This window comes from Melopsittacus undulatus, chromosome W, assembly GCF_012275295.1.
Source record: "Melopsittacus undulatus isolate bMelUnd1 chromosome W, bMelUnd1.mat.Z, whole genome shotgun sequence".
In the NCBI taxonomy this organism is placed as follows: Eukaryota; Metazoa; Chordata; class Aves; order Psittaciformes; family Psittaculidae; genus Melopsittacus; species Melopsittacus undulatus.
Window position 1 is genome coordinate 726,438 of NC_047558.1, and position 17,627 is coordinate 744,064.

The 17,627-nt window shown below is 42.3% G+C and overlaps 1 protein-coding gene across 1 annotated transcript in view; it reads left to right on the forward strand.

Moving 5' to 3' along the window:
- Positions 1 to 17,627, forward strand: part of LOC117438010 (nuclear factor of activated T-cells 5-like) — a 105,428-nt gene that overhangs the window by 16,310 nt on the left and 71,491 nt on the right. Inside the window, exon 2 of the mRNA XM_034073350.1 lies at positions 11,678 to 11,803. Coding sequence (XP_033929241.1) covers positions 11,678 to 11,803 — 126 coding nt within the window. The remainder of the gene's footprint in view (positions 1 to 11,677; positions 11,804 to 17,627) is intronic.

A 17,627-nucleotide genomic window follows, 5' to 3' on the forward strand; every position in this document is an offset into this window, starting at 1 on the left:
GGTGCATTCCCAGCATCTAGCCTACGATAGATCATCTCTACAATGGCTGATTCCCTCAGGGACTGGATGCCTCTCTCTAGTGTGTCCACTTGACTGAGTGGCAAATAACATTGTCCTTTTGGGGAAACCTTTCCTTCACAGCTACCAAGAGCCACTTCCAAAGGCTGAGGGCTCATTTATCTTTTGCAATTGCTTTGTCAATTCCCTCTTCCCTAGCAAGTGATTCCAGCTGCTTGGCTTCCCTTCCTTCTGGTTTGTGACTGTCCGCCCCGTTGTCTCAGCACTGGAGCAACCAGGAGACGATGTGCTCACCTGGAAGACTGCTGAAATCTTTTTACATATTCCACAGCTCACTCAAGGTCAGGGATCAAGAAGTTACCTCTTCTTCTTCCTCTTCCTTTGATTCCTGTAATAATAGCCCTCATTCAGATGCTGTCCTGTTTAGTAAGTGCATTGTTTCTTCATCTTTCTTCACTGTATGGGTTGCTCTTTGTGCCTCTTGTTTTCCTTTCCCCTTGCCTATAGGGGCAACCAATATTGGCTCAGATTGGTCCTTTGGTTTAGCTACAGTGTCCATCACTGTGGGAGGAGTGGCTGCATTGTCTATTGTTGGGGTTGAGTAGCTGCATTGTTTGTTGCTTTGCCATCAGATACAGAGACATTTTTTTCTGGTGACACTCTTTAGGTATAGGCTAAGCCCCAGGACAATGCAGTGAGTTGTCCCTCTCTGGTATAACCAGTATAACAGCACACCTTGTTTAAGTGATTTACTAGTTTTTCCTGATTTTGCACTTGTTCAGGGGTGAAGTTCCAAAGCACTGGAGGGGATTGAATAAACAAGAGGAATTAGGGATGTGTTCACATCTATGGATATATGATATAATTGGTATCACAGAAACATGGTGGGAGGCTCCTATGACTGGAGTGTTGGCTCTTTAGAAAAGACCGGCCCGGCAGACGAGGAGTGTGAGTTGCTATTTATGTCAGTGATAGGCTGGAGAATATGGAACTCTGTCTGGGGACAGGTAAGCAGTCAACAGAGAGTTTGTGGGTCAGGATCAAAGGGAGAACAGCTATGGGGGACATTAATGTGGGGATCTGTTACAGACCACCTGATCAAGAGGACTTTGGATGAAGCACTCTATAGACAGGAACAGCCTCACGCTTGCAGGCCCTTGTCCTCATGGGGGACATCAGCCACCCTGATATCTGTTGGAGGGATGGTATGGCCTGGCACAAGCAATCCAGGAGGTTCCTTGATTGTGTGGATGACAGCTTCCTTCTGCAAGTAATAATGGAGCCAACAAGGAGAGGTGCCCTGCTTGACCTCATGCTCACAAACAGGGAAGGGCTTGTTGGAAATGTGATGCTCCAGGGAAGCCTTGGTTGTAGCAATCATGTGATGGTCGAGTTTGAGATCCTCAGGACAGTTAGAAGAGTGTGCAGCAATCTCACTACCCTGAACTTCAAGAGAGCAGACTCTGACCTCTTCAGGAACCTGCCTAGTAAAGTTCCATGGGATATAGTCCTAGAGGGCAGGGGGACCCAAGACTGTTGGTTAATATTCAAGGATCACCTGCTACAAGCTCAGGAGTGTTGTGTCCTGACTAGAAGGAAGTGCAGCAGGAGGGCCAGGAGACCTCCTTGGATGGATAAGGAGCTGCTGAGGAAACTTCGAGGGGAAAAAAGAGGCTTATAAAAGGTGGAAGCAAGGACAGGCGGTCTGGGAAGAATACAGAGATGTTGTCCGGGAAGCTAGGGACCAGGTTAGGAAAGCTAAGGCCCAGTTAGAATTAAACTTGGCTAGGGATGTTAAGGATAACAGGAAGGGATTCTATAGATATGTAGCGGCTAAAAACTATACTAGGGACAACGTATGCCCCCTCCGGAAGCTTTCGGGAGAACTGGCTACACAGGATTTGGAGAAGGCTGAGGTTCTGAATGGCTTCTTTGCCTCGGTCTTCACTGGCAAAGGCTCTGACCGCACCACCCAAGTCTTGGAAGTCAGACACAGGGACTGTGAGAATGAAGACCTTAGGCACACTGTAGGAGAGGATCTGGTTCAAGACCATCTTAAAAACCTGAACATGCACAAGTCCACGGGACTTGATGAAATCCATCCATGGTTCCTGAAGGTGCTGGCGAATGAATTTGCTAAGCCACTGGCCATCATATTTGAAAAAATCATATAATTCAGAACCACGCAGCTGCTCACTCACTCCCCCCTTCTTCCTCCCCTCTCACAGAGGCAAGGGGAGGAGATTTGAATGAAGAAAGAAAGGAGAAAAATAACTGCTACAACTGAACCCAGGACAATATTGGAATATGAAAATGCTGAGGTGAATTGTAATATAGGAAGAGAAGGAGCGCTTGCAAATTTCAGCTTTCCATTGTGAACCACCAGCCTTTATGCTATGTGAGCATCCCTTCTAGCAGTGTTGTATGTTCTTTTGTTAATCTTCAGGGTTTGTTGCTGCTGTTGCAGCGCTTTGGGAAGAGTGCCAGTGAGTACCTTTCAGCCGAGACGCAGGTTCCATTCCTTCTTACAGCCAGGTGTGCTGGAATGTTGATTATTTGACTTGGGTCCACTAGTTTTGATGTGCTACAATAAAAAGTAAATCTGGTATCATATTACTTCATTATTTTTCATTAATATTTAAATTCTGAATGTTTTGTGCATTTCCAAGCAGTACCCTGTCAAAATCTTTTTTTCCCCAGATTGAAAATTTGGCATCATTGGCTATTAACCTGATGGTTTGGTGCTGTTGCGCTCAGTATAGCTTCATGAAATGCAGTTTTCTGAACTGTCAGGATAATTGTCAGGAAGATCAAAGTTAGAAACATCTGATCTCAGATAAGAGATTATAAGGATAGGATAATTGTATAAAGGGCACTTGAAGAAATTTGACACTTAAAATACTTGTAAATCTGTCTCTCCTCATGTGTCCTTGATTTCAGTAGTAGAATTTGTGAAGTCTGGGCTCATCTAGTTTGAGGCATTTTGAGGGAAGGTATGAGATTTGGAAATTTTTTGTAAATAGAATGTCTAATAACTTATTACATAAATACAGGTGAAGGTTTCTGTGTGGAAATGAGTGACTCAGCTGATCGTTAGTATATTGTTATTTTGTTTGCGTTTTGATCTTGTTTATATTTCATAATAACAGTGATCCTGAAACACATGTTCCTGTTGTCCTGTATGGAGGGGAAAAAAAAAAGTATTTAGGGGAGATGTTGGGTATAAATGGAGATACTTCTAGCAAGAAGAACAAAATGAAAAACAAAACAAAAAACCCAACCAAACTGACCAAACAAAAAATATAACCAAAAAACAAAACCCAGAAACTTGAGGTCCACTAATATATTTGTCAAAAGGATTTGAAATGAGTTACAGGGCACTTCGTGCTGTCAGTGGCTGAAATTTGACTTGTTGACTAAACAATGGCTGCTAAAACCAGGAATTCTATCTACATATTTTTTTCTTGTTAATTAGGTAGAAATATTTAATGATGCTGAATTTTTACTCTTGCCTTCAAATGTGATGCCGCATTTACATACGCCTTTTTTTATGGGTGTTTTCCGCATGAATAACCATAAAATTTTAGCAGATCATTTCATATACTCATTGTTCATGTGTGCGCACACGTGTGTAAAACATAGAGGTAAGTTGATCAATAGGAACGTTAGCTATTTAAATACAGTATCTGGTGTGGAGGAAAACTATATCTTCTGGGGAAGAATTAGCTTTTTTGCAATAACTCTAATCTGTCTGGAATTTGTCAGTATTTGCTTTAATGCTATTTATACTGCAGCATATAAAAACATTGGCCTGTGTTTAGGTGAAAACACAAAAGTTTCATTTGAAGTTTGATTTGTGAAGAGTGGGTTTATTGCAGCAAGCTTTCTTAAAGGTATCCAAACAATTTCAGATTCCTCAGAAAAGTGTTGAAGTGGTAGTTCCTAGTAATCCAGTTCCTAATCTTCAGTGTGTGTTTTAGACTATGAAGCTATATCTGTTCTAATGAAAAGTTGGGAGTGGGTTTTTTGTTTTTTGGTTTGTTTGTTTTTTTTTTTTCGGGGGGGTGGGTTTTGGGGTTTTTTTCCCCTTAAAGTTTGGGTTTGGTCTTAAACTTCATCCATGTGTTTGTAGAATCATAATCTGGCTTGGGTTGGAAGGGACTTTAAAGCTTATCTAGTTCCAATTCCTACCACGGGCAGGGACATCTTCCACTAGACCAGGTTGCTCAAAGCCATGTCCAACCTAGCCTTGAACACTGCCAGGGAGAGGGCAGCCACAGCATCTCTGGGCAACCTGTGCCAGTGCCTCAGCACCCTCCCAGGGAAGAGCTTCTTCATAAGATCTCATCTCAGTCTCTGTCAGTTTAAAGCTATTCCCCATTGTTTTATCCCTACAGCAAGGTGTGTGAGTTTTTTAGATGGCTTATCAGGAAAAATTTGTTTCAGGGTGCACTTTGAGCTAAGGTCGCTCTTTGTCAACAGAGCTGACTGGGCATAATTTTCCATACAGGAGGTTGTGACAGATACCTTGGGTAGTAATTACAGCAGAGCAGCTGCTCCAGCACTGAACATCTGCCTGGTTCTTCAGCAGAAGCAAGCTTGGATTTTGCTATCCTCCTGTAGGCACCACCAGTGCCACCCAGAATAAAGGCTGGTGCTTATTTAAAAGGGATTGCTGTCTGGAACTGTTGTGTGAACTGTTGGCTGCAGAGGCAATAATACTTCAAAGTGCAGGGATGTAAAGTAGGGAAGTACCTTCTCACATCCTAACTTTTTTTTTGACTGGTATTTGTGGTTTTTGTTACTGGGACAAAATCTGAACCTTTCATTCTTCAATCTTTTGAATTAAGATATTCATCTTGAAGAAAACTTGCAGTTCAGCAGAAAATAGAACCATATACATCTTATGGCTTCCAAGCACTACATTTTATTTGGAGCATTTTTTGGCATATTGATAGCTATGCCAGCAGCTCAGCTTACAGGAGCCATTCAATGTGAAACTACTTGGTATTTTGTGGTTCACAGCTTTCTCAGAATCCAGCACGTCAAATAACAAACATCTGCAAATATGCAGCACTGGCTGTGCTTCAGGGGCTATGAAATGTGAGATGGCTTGGGAGTGTTAGACTGGCTTGTTTTTAGCAAGGTGCGAACACATTTCATTCTTTCATATAACTTCCCTGGGCTTTATATATCAGGGTCAGCTTTACAGTTTATGAAAGAAAGAGAGCTGAGACTGAAAACCCCCAATAGCAGTCAGAAAGTACAGTAATAGGGTTCCCACTCTAATTGATTCCATGTATTAAACCAGATTTGAATTTACAGTGACACATTGATAAATTGTACTGTCCTAAGGTGTACAGTACAGAAACTGGCTAGCAGTGGCTGAAGTAGTAACTGGGTTTCTTGGTTTCCCATTTCTGGACCTTCCACTTTTTTCCCTGTTGTTAAAGCTGCAAATACAACTGTAGAGACTCTTAAATGCGATTAGATCAGCTGGGCTCCTTTTTGCAAGTCAGATGAGGCACAACCTTTCTCCTTCAGTGGATAGTTCAGCCAGAACTTGACTGGTAGATTTTTAATTTCTTTACTCAAAGAAGAGTAAAGCAGAGTAGGTAACTGTGAGAAATGGTTTCTAGGTTCAGGCAGGCCTCGGTTAGACACAGAAGTGAAGCAGCTATTTATTAATGTTTTTGCAAAAATGGGTGTCCTAGCAAGTAGGCACACACAGCAAAAGCAGAACTTTGATTTACATTTCCTATTCCATCTGCAGGTTCCCTTCCTTGTTTCCTCATTGGTTGGGTACATCCAAGGTTTGCAGCCTATCCGATGCATATAATCTACATGCTAACTGTCCCACCTCTGGTTGCATCTCCCCTTACTCGATTTCATATGTCCCTTCCTCTTATTTATTTATCTCCTTTTATGGCTCGATTTCATAACTCTCTGGCAGACATATGGTACCCCGACTTACTGTTTAACTACAGAACCAGTTTGCACCGGCTTAGTTTCATAGGTTGTACAAAGATAGTATTCTTTTTAACCACAGAGTGTGTCTGTCACCCAAAAGATTATATTGTCTTTAACCACAGAGTGTGTCTGTTTGAGTCATGGTATTTCAAGCTCTTTGTTTCGTTTCCTTAGTAACTTAGCCCCAGCCCTAATACTGCAAAGCCCCATTCACAATATGTGAAAACAAGTTTCTCTCGCAGTAAGTTGGTCTTTCAGTGCTCTGCTTATTCATGCTGTGCTAGGAGTGAATACCTATTGCATCTTTCCCATGAATTAGCACTTGTGGTTTGCTGGCAGAAATATATTCAATACAATTAAAAAAATAATCTCTACTTCCTTCACCTTCCTCAGACATTCTTGTTCCTATCCAGTTGGCAATGCAGAACCACACAGCTGCTTGCTCACTCCCCCTCTTCTTCCCCGCCGCTCCCAAAGGGATGGGGAGGAGAATTGAAAGAATGTAAATCCCACGGGTTGAGATAAGAACAGTCCAGTAACTAAAGTTACCACTACTACTACCACCAATAATGATAAGGGAAATAACAAGGGGAGAGAATATAAAACTAAAAGGGGAAAAGGAAAACAATAAACCCAAGTGATTCACAATACAATTGCTCACCGCCTGCTGACCGATACCCAGTCTGACCTGAGCAGTGATCTGCCCTTCCAGGTGACTCCCCCCAGTTTCTATACTGGGCATGACATGCTGTGGGATGGAATACCCCTTTGGCTAGTTTGGGTCAGGTGTCCTGTCTCTGCTTCCTCCCAGCTTCTTCTGCCCGCCCGCCCGCCCGCCCCCCCCCCCCCCCCCCCCCCCCCAGCAGAGCATGAGAATGAAAAGTCCTTGATTGGAGTAAACATTACTTAGCAACAACTAAAAACACTGGTGTTATCAGCACGGTTCTCAGGCTAAAGTCGAAAGCACAGCACTTCACCAGCTACTAAGAAGGAGAAAAATGATTACTACAGCTGAACCCAGGACCACAATGCTGCTTTTAGTAACATGTAATATGTTGTCACTAAAAAAGAGCTAACCATTTTTTGGGAAAAGTAAATGAAGTAGAAAATTGAGAAGCATCATTTTAATCATATCTTTATGCAACCACTTTTAAACCAGTTCACTGCCATTCCTGGTAGGTGCTTGTGATGTGTGTAACAGACAAGTAGTATCCTGTAAACAGCATTACATTTTCTCAGGCTCTTTTTGTGCTCCACCGGTTAGTGGTGGGAGAGTTTGTATTCTTAACTAGTACAGTAACTCTTCTGGTTTGTGGCATAAGCAGCATTTGGTATGGGTTATGTTTTTGATACAATTCTATGTTGCTGGGTATGTACATACCTGTGCATTTGTCTAGAGTATGTTTCATTTTTTACAGGGCCTAGTGCAGCTGAAGCTCTCTGGTGAACAGCTCTGTTGAAATTCTAATTTTTACAGAATTGCTGCAGAAATATGCCTTACTTTAGGATTGAGTATAATTGTTGCTTCATAGTAGGAAAAAATACCTTTAAAAATGCACATTGACTTTTTCCACACAGAATCCCAGAATCCCAAGGGTTGGAAGGGACCTCAAAAGATCATCTAGTCCAACCCCCCTGCAAGAGCAGGGTAACCTAGAGTACATCACACAGGAACTTGTCCAGGCGGGCCTTGAATATCTCCAACGTAGGAGACTCCACAACCTCCCTGGGCAACCTGTTCCAGTGCTCTGTCACTCTCACAGTAAAGAAGTTCTTCCTGATGTTAACGTGGAATCTCCTATGCTCCAGTTTACACCCATTGTCCCTTTTCCTACCACTGGATATCACTGAAAAAAGCCTAGCTCCATCATCCTGACACCCACCCTTTACATATTTGTAAACACTGATGAGGTTACCCCTCAGTCTCCTCCAAGCTAAAGAGACCCAGCTCCCTCAGCCTCTCCACATAAGGGAGGTGTTCCACTCCCTTCATCATCTTTGTGGCTCTGCGCTGGGCTCTTCCAAGCAATTCCCTGTTTAACCATGCTGGTCTCCTAGCTCCCTTACTTGATTTCCTACCCACTGGGACACTCTGATCCTGAGCTTGGAAGAAGTGGTCCTTGAATGCTGACCAACTATCATGAGCCTCTTTACCACCTAGTACCCTTTCCCATGAGACTTCTCTTAGCAGTTGATTGAACAGGCCAAAGTTGGCCCTTCGGAAATCCAGAACTGTGGCCTTGCTAGGTATCCTATTCCTCCCACACAGGATCCTAAACTCCACCATCTCATGGTCACTGCAGCCAAGGCTGCCATTGACCATCACCACTTCAACCAAACCCTCCTTGTTGGTGAGTACTAAATCTAGCAGCGCTCCTCTCCTAGTTGGTTTGTCTACCATTTGCATTAAGAAGTTATCATCAGTGCACTGGAGGAACCTCCTAGACTGTGAATGATTGGCTGTGTGAGTCTTCCAGCAAATATCGGGGTAGATAAAATCCCCCATGAGGACTAAGGCATGTAGTCGCAAGGCTACTTCCAGTTGCCTGTAGAAAGCCTCATTAACTCCTTCGTCCTGATCAGGAGGTCTATAATAGACTCCCACAACTGTATCATCCGTACCAGCCTGTCCCTTAATTCGTACCCACAGACATTCCACTTTCTCCTCATCTGCCCCTGGACAGAACTCAATACATTCTAGTCGTTCTCTCACATAAAGAGCAACTCCACCACCTCGCTTGGCTGACCTATCTTTCCTAAAAAGGATATAGCCATCCATGAGCACATTCCAGTCATGTGAGCTGTCCCACCATGTCTCTGTACTTGCCACCAGATCATAACCTTTAGACCGCACACAGACTTCTAACTCCTCCTGTTTATTCCCCATGCTGCGTGCATTGGTGTACAGGCATTTCAGGGAGCGAGCAGAGCACACTGATGGCACCCTCGGGAGGCAGGAGGCCTTCTGGTCTTCATTAATACTAGAACAATGCCCCACTAGTTCAGACCCAGCTACAATCCCCTCTCACTTTGAATCTAACCTGAAGATCTGTGAATTAGCTCTGCTAACTCTTGTCCTAGTACCCTTTTTCACCTGCGGGACAGGGTCTAAACTATCCTTTCCCATCCTTCAGCCCTGGCATGTTTCTCTTGGGCTTGTCCCTAACAGGCCCAGTTAAATCCCTTCCCCCCTTCATATCTAGTTTAAGGCCCTGTCAATAAGCCCTGCTAACCCCTGTCCCAAAACCCTTTTCCCCCTCTGGGACTGGTGTATCCCACTTGCCACCAGCAAACCAGGTGTCTCATACAGCAGCCCATGATTGAAAAACCCAAAAGCCTGCCTATGGCACCAGTCATGTAGCCATACATTAATCTGCAGAATCTTCCTATTTATCTCCTCACCCTTGCTTGTAACAGGTATGGAGGCAAACACCACTTGCACTCCAGACCCTTTAACCAGCCGTCCCAGGGCCCTGAAGTCTCTCTTCACTGTCCTTGCCCTCCTTGTAATAATTTCATCACTGCCAACCTGAAAAACCAGCAGCGGATAGTAGTCAGAGGGCTGCACCAGACCAGAGAGTTTCTTTTTAACATCTCTAATCCTAGCCCCAGGTAGGCAGCAGACTTCCCTGTGGGATGGATCTGGTCAACAAATGGGCCCTTCTGTCCCCCTCAGAAGGGAGTCACCCACCACAATTACTCTTCTTCTTGGTTGGGTAAGTTCTAAGGCATGGGGGGTGAGTGACAAGCCCTAGGTGACTCACTAGATAGATGTACCTCTCCATCTCCATTTACCTGGCCCTCTAGTTCCAAGACCTCATAACTGTTATTTAAGGGCAACTGGAAGGGAGGAAGGGATTGGGAGGGTTTTCACTTAGCTCTCTGAGGAGGGACCTCCCTCCATACATCCTTGTCCCTTATGTTCTCTCCTTCTGTCTGATGGTAGGAGGGAAGGGGAGCCATCACTTGTTCAATCACTTCCCTCTGCCCCTGCCTTAGGGTGTGGCTCCACCAATCTATTTCACTTTCGCATTCCCTGATGGCTCTCAACCTTTCTACCTCCTCCCTCAGTTCAACTACCTGCCTGAGCAGATCATTTATTTGCTCACAGGGAACACAAGCAGTGTCACTGGCTCCCTCCAATACAAGTGCCAGGCTCAGGCATTCGCTGCACACAACCAAGCACTCCTTCCCCTCCTGTGCTCCAGGTGAGTCCTCTTGATGAGGCGGTTAGCCCGCGTGAACTGCCGCGCAAACTGCCTCGACCCGCTCTGGTCGCCGGGCTCCCTGGGTAGGTTTTTAACCACTCGCAGCTGGTGCCACTTCTTCTGGCTCCGCACCCGGTGAGTCAGCCCCTCGGGTAGGCTGAGCTTCCAGCTCCTGGGGAAGTCCTGTTGAGGACTTGAGGCTCCCTCCTCAGTGGCTCTTGTCGCTCCGAGGTGAGGCTCCTGGACGCTGATCTCTCCTTGCTCCGCTCCGGTGTTGCAGGCGTCCTCTCTCAAGCTATTCACCTCAGCGTCTCAAGCACCTAAATAACACCTAGAAAGGAATTTCATAAAGTTTTGTGGTGTGGAATTGTTGATTCATTTTATAGCTCTTCATAGCTATATTCAGTTTATAGCTCTTGATTTATGGTTGTCCCTGCCTATAGTATGGGGGTTGGAACTAGATGATCTTTAAGGTCCCTTCCAACCCAAACCATCTTATGTTTGAGGTTATTTACATTTCTAGATTGGGGGTTTGAAACAGGGCATTTTTGGTGTATCCGCTGGGAAAGACACACATAACTATGTGCTTATGCCCAAGTGGAGCTGTTTGTATTAACAGGTGATCCTGAGATAATTTCAGAACAGAAAGCACAAAAAATAAATCTTACAGGTTCTACTACTGTATGGGATCTGCCAGAGCTGTAACAAGGGGCTTTCTGTGTAAACTCTAATGGCACTAGCCATTCTGTTAGTGGAAATGGTTTTCTTTGGAGAAAGGCAAAAAGAAACGTTGCAGATAAATGGAAGTGAAGGATCTTGCTTAACAAGAATTGGCACTTATTACATGGGGAGATGTCCTGGGTTTAGCAGCCGCAGTCATTTTTCTCCTTAGTAGGTGGTACAGTGCTGTGGTTTTGACTTTCAGCCTGGGAACAATGCTGATAACACTGATGTTTTTAGTTGCTGCTTAGTAATGTTTAGTCTGACCAAGGGAGGAAGGGGGGGGGGAGTGAGTGAGTGGCTGTGTGATTCTCATTGCCAGCTGGGCTTAAACCAGGACAGAAGAATATAGGGTGTTCTGTGGATGGTGATACTAAATTAATCTCTGTTTGGAAGGTGGTTGCTCAGCTTCAACTCTGAGAATGGGTTTGTCTTTGATTCCCACGTGATTTGTTGTACATGCTGTCAACCCCTTCATTTTAAATGAGGACCTTTTCTGTGGAAGTTCCTGAATTATTTTTTTAACAAGTTTGTGTCCTTTTGTTTCAGTTTTGAGAATGTGTATCATAACATTTTTGTGATTGGTTTGTTTTCTGAAATAACTTTATTCCATGATATAAAGATTTCCAAATGCTTAATGTGACCTTTTCAAAAGGTTCTGAAAAGGCTGGTTTATCATTTGTATCTTAGGCAAAAATGTTATTTTTTTTCTCTTGCAGAACATGAATAAATTCTTGATTAAATCCTTTTTTGTTCAACAGAATCTGTCTATGACCTTCTCCCAAAGGAGCTGCAGTTACCACCTTCCACAGAAACTTCTGTAGCATCCATGAGCCAAACAAGTGGTGGTGAGGCAAGTTCGCCACCTCCAGCTGTAGTTGCTGCTGGTAAGCATTCTCGTTTGCTTTGTTAAGGTTGGCAGTGTTCTGGCCAACATGAACAGCGCTGGCAAAGTTTAGATTGTAAAAAAGAGCTTGTGGAGAAGTAACAGAGTTCATTCTAGGAGAATTTAGGTAATATAAATTAAACTGGGTGATCTAAATTATCAGGTATTCTATGTTAAGGGTTGCTGTATTTACTGTGTATACATATATTTACAAGAAATAAGTTACTTGTTTTGCTGTTTTATTATGCAGCACAGGCATAACAAACTCCTAGAATGCTCTGTCTTAAGAGGTAATAAATACCTGCTTGGAACTAAGGGAGAATGCCGACTGGCTGTAAACCAGCAAATCCTAGGTAGGATAAAAAATGGAATGGAAGATTATATTTTGGGCCATTAAGCTTTTGCCAAACTGTAAGGAGGAAGAAAAGTCATGTTTTCCTTTAAGAGGCCTGAGGAAGCTTAGTATTTAAACTCCATTCACATATTACAAAATTCTCAAATACATGAGAATAGAATATATGTCAGGATGGCACTTTTATAAACTGCTAAGTTTAAATTAGTTATTTTTTCTAATTGACAGCATATAAAAATGTGGCATGACCTTTGCATCTTCCTCTTTATCTTTCCCAGTCATGTTTTAGACTTCAGTCTAAAGATGCTGTCATTTTTCTTTATTAAACATAAAAACATGAAGGTTTAAGGACAGAGCTCTCTTCTGTGAAGTTAGCCTTAGTGCTGGTTTGCATCTGGAGTCCTTGTCAGTAACTTGTATATATCTGTAACTTGTATATATCAATAACTTGTAAATATCTGTTCAATGAGGAAAAAAATAATTATGCTCATGATAGATGTATCTTCATTGAATAAGGATTTTTTTGCATAATTGGATACCCATATTTCTTACAAGGTCATGTTCTGCTTTCCTAATTGGCCTTAAATTGAGAAAAATATATGTATTTAAGCTGCATTATTCTTTTTTCTATGAGTTCATATGCATTAAATGTTTGTGTGAGAATGTTTCCCAGGTTTGCATGGTACAGGAATCCTGATCAGAAACTGAAGAGATTGTAAATTTGTCAGAGAAACTTTACAGCACTGCTCACCATTTATGTTTTGCCAGACCTCTTCTGAGAGAACCTGTGGATTTAACTGTGCACAGTGGAACTTCTGTCATTGAAAGAATTTGATGGGTTTATTTATTATATTAAAAGGATTAGTTATTTTTAATAATAAATAGAAAAATAATTTGGGCATGTATTTCTAAAATCAAGATGCTTAATGATCGGTTTGGTTCAAAGACACAGTGGCAACCAAATCCTGTAGAAACATGTATTGTAAAAATAAGTGAACAACAAAAAACAATCACACAAACCCCGATACACTCTAAATCCACAGATAGACATGAATTGCTAATTGATTCTGAATATAACAGAAAAGTCTTGAAAACTTGAATGGAACTAAATGTCTGTTACCTCCAGGTATTTAGTGTCTGCTAACAGCGTTTTAAAAAACAGTTTTAACAGTTCCTTTTAAAAAACCTAAGAACGCATTTTTTTGTGTTTGGGTTAAACTGCAGCACAATTTTCTTTAATGCAAAACTTAAACAGTGTTGAGATTTTTTTATTAACACAGAAAGGAGACCTACTCATTCAATTAAAAACGCATTTCAGTGTCAGTCATGTAGTTTCACAAAGACTTTTAAGGTGACACCACTTCCCAAAGAAGAGCTTTTCATGTGTGTGCTGCATCAAGGACCTGCTCCAGGTTAGAGTTGTCCTGGGTGGGTTCACTGCAGGTCTGCACAACTGCTTTTGATGGTACAGGGAGAAGAGTGATACAGGGAAGAGGAGCAGGCAGAAAAGGTGGAGGTAGCTTCTCTCAGTGGCTGTTAGCTTGTGAAGTTTGAATTGTTCACTGACCTGTGACTTTGGAGACCTTCCATAGGTGTTGTGACGAGATGGTTAAGTTCCTGGGTGCTGTATAAATTGAAAGTATTAAGCAAAAGCAACTACAGTTGTTAAAAATTTTGTTTAAAGAAAACTAACCAGCCAGACAAAACTACCCAAACAGAGCCAAGACTAGCTTTGTTTTCATTGCTTATGTCACTGTCCACTACAGTGAGGCCAAAACCAGTTGAAATCCTGGTCTTCTGTTAACATGACCAAGATCATTCAGTAGTGAGTTGTGCTACAGACATGTAAGGAGAGGCAAGCCCCAGCCCAAAGTAGCTGGGGCTGTTATGAGGAAGTGGGTGCTGAACTCCATAGGTGTTGAGGTAGACTCAGCTGGTGAATGCTATGAGATAATTTCAGTGTAACATGTGTGTGTGGGGGGGGAGGGGTGTGTGTCTTTGGTTTTGTGTGTGTTTTTGTGTGCTTTCTGGTGTGTTTTTTTGTTGGTTGTTTTTTGTTTTTTTTTCCCTCCCATTCCTCCACCACATCCTTGAAAAAAAACACATGCATCTTGGATAAATGTTTAGCAAAACAGGTCCGTACATTGTGCTCCAAAACTATAGGGACAGAGCAGAAAGCTGAAAAGAACAGTCCCTGCTCCTCCCTCTGGTGCTGGGAGGTACAATATATAAAGAGATAGATAATATGTAAGATATAACTCAAGGGCGGACAGGTCCTTCTGGTAAGTCTGAGGCCAGACTTTCTCTTTAAAGCTGGGGACAAACTCCTAGGAACAGAGGAAGGACATTGGTGTGTACAAAAGTCATAGGTTGGGGTACAAGGAGAGGTAGACCTCAGTGGATTGTTTTATAGTCATAGTACCCCCTCCCACAAATTCCTGCTGTGTTAGTGGCCAATTTGGATTCCTCCTATAAGCCATCTTGAACTCAGCACTTCTGAACTGATGCTGGTACTTTCAGCATACAGCTGCTTTGGAGCAGGAGCCTTCTCCAGTGTTCTCAGTTGACTTCCAGAATCCCAGGAGTGTTTTGTTTCTCATTGAGGTTACCTGTGTGTTCCTCACCCAAATCTCTGTTTTATCAAGAGAATAGGACACAAGTGTTTTGGCTTCATTCTTCCCGTAGCTGTACCATATTTCTAGATAAAAGGGCATATTGCATTTTACTGTTTTCTTTAATTGTTTCAGGATTGTTACAGTGTCTTTTAATAGTTGCTACCACATTTTCAAGCCCTGGCACCCTGCCTCATGTAATGAGAAGTCTGTCTGGGTTGGGCTGGGCTGGGCTCTGATTTCTTAACAGGAAAATAAGAGGAAAATCAGCCTGGGCCTTACGCATGTCTATATGCTTGTACAGGAAAACAGATTCAGATTTTACATTTATAATTAAAAAGACCAAGTTTGACTAATCATTTGCATATATCAAGTCTGTAGCAGACTATAGGCACATTTTTGAGGATCTGACGCTGTACAGATGAGAGGGTGAGGAGGAGAGATGACTTTTGCAACTTAGTGTGCCTGTGTTTGAAATCTGTGTTGTGTGTGTGTCTTTTTCTTTTATTTTATTTTAAATTTTTGTGACAGCTCTTACTTGCTCTAAACCATCATTTTATTTGAGAAATGATAGTTCAGTCTCCTTAGCATTGCAGGTGATCTCATTTACTCTTGTTTTTTGAAGGAAGGGCTGATTTAAAATGATGCTAGCAACACTGTAGGTAGAAGTCAATTGCAGGTATGATTACTCTCAATAATGAGAGGATTATATTACAGGGAATGAGCCAGAGTGGTGAGAGCTATTTACTGCTGTAATAGTTAACACAGTTTGTTCTTTCCCAAAACACAGAATAAGGTAGTATCTGGCTGAAATTCAACTTCATACATTAATAGAATAGTTAGGGGTGGAAAGGACCTTCATATCATCTAGTTTCAAAACCCCAGCCAAGGACAGGGACACCTCACACAAAACCATGTCACCCAAGGCTCTGTCCAACCTGGCCTTGAACACCGCCAGGGATGGAGCATTCACAACTTCCCTGAGCAACCCATTCCAGTGCCTCACCACCCTCACAGTAAATAATTTCTTCCTTATATCTAATCTAAACTTCCCCTGTTTGTTTTAACCTGTTACCCTTTGTCCTGTCACTACAGTCCCTAATGAAGAGTCCATTCCCAGCATCCCTGTAGGCCTCCTTCAGATACTGGAAGGCTGCTATGAGGCTTCCACGCAGCCTTCTCTTCTCCAGGCTGAACAGCCCCAACTTTCTCAGCCTGTCTTCATATGGGAGGTGCTCCAGTCCCCTGATCATCCTCGTGGCCTCCTCTGGACTTGTTCCAACAGTTCCATGTCCTTTCTATGTTGAGGACACCAGAACTGTACACAATACTCCAAGTGAGGTGTCACGAGAGCAGAGGAGAGGGCAGAATCACCTCCTTTGACTTGCTGGTCACTCTCCTTTTGATGCAGCCCAGGATACAGTTGGCTTTTTGAGCTGTGAGCTCATGTTCATTTTCTCAACTTACTTGAGGTTTTTCTGTCAGTTTGCTGTTGGGGTTTTGTTCCACATAAATCACACTATAGGTGAGAAAAAGATATTTCTGCAGTTAACTTCTCAGTTGTTTTTTCTTTTTTTTGAGGAGCAGGATGGGCTGGTTTTAGCAGTGATGACCTTGCAGGGGCAGACTTCTAGTTCTTCCATTTGGGAATTTGTTTTGTGATTTACAGACCAGTTTTATGAATATTGAAATGGAATACTGCTGATTGGATTTTAATGAATTAGTTAATAAATGTGCATCTCATTCATCCAGACAAAAGGTATTACCCGCTCTCTGAATATCAAACAGGCAAGTATCATTTAACAGAACTCTAGGATTTTGAGGGGCAGTGTTCACAACCTGAGCTGCTATCTCAAGCTTCTAATTCTGTTATTGTTTTGGAAAGCAGAAGGGAGGGAAAGGATATAGAATACTGCTAGAAACTGTTCTCTGTGCTTGCTATTGGAATCACAAGTGTCTTTATTCAGGGGACAGGAAAAGGAGGATTTTTCCTGGTGTGGTACCATAAGCACATTAAATATGAATCATCTTCTAGACTCTTGAAATGCATGAAGATTTCAGGCTGAGAAATGTTATTGTAAGCTGTGCCTGGAGATTTCTTACATGAAACCAATGTGCCTGAAGCTTTAATATTGCCTTCTACACCGTTTTTTTAAGCTCTAGTTGCAAGGAGGGATGCTTGATTCTTTCCAGTTGGTTCTTAAAGGTTGAACAGTTTTTTCTTGTTGATCAAGACACATTGAACAAATGCTTCAAATGCTCAAAATTCACACTGATTTAAGCTGTTTCTCAGAGCCATCTGTCTAGTTGGTAGGTCAACACATCATTCTTGTCTTTTGGGGATGATTCAGGAATATTTTTGACCATGTACTTTAAAAAGTCTTGCATTTTTGCTTTCCATCTTCAGTACCAGGAATGCTTAAACCTATGGAAACTCCAGTGAAGAAAACTGTTACAGAAACTTGCTTCTCTGCTTACCATCTGTTCATTCTTTCTGTAGCAGATCTCAGGATGAGCTGCTTCAGCTTGCTGTTGTTCTTTTAAGTTGCTCTCCATTTGCCGCAGAGGCAAATATATCTATATTTCCATATTTTTTGCATTGCTCCACAGGACAGTATTTCCTGCTTTTTTTCCATTCTGACAGTTTCCAGTTCTTATCTCAAATCGAAATCTCCAGATTTGTAGCAAAAGGAGAATGGATTTTATGCTACTGGAATGTCTTTACTGATCTCTTTTTGCATTCTTCATATTTGGATACAATTAACCTGTGATGTATTGATATTTTATGGCTCTCAAGCATCTATGACCGTATCCTGAAAATATATTTGGTAAACAATGAAGCTTTACCTTTCTGTGGTCAT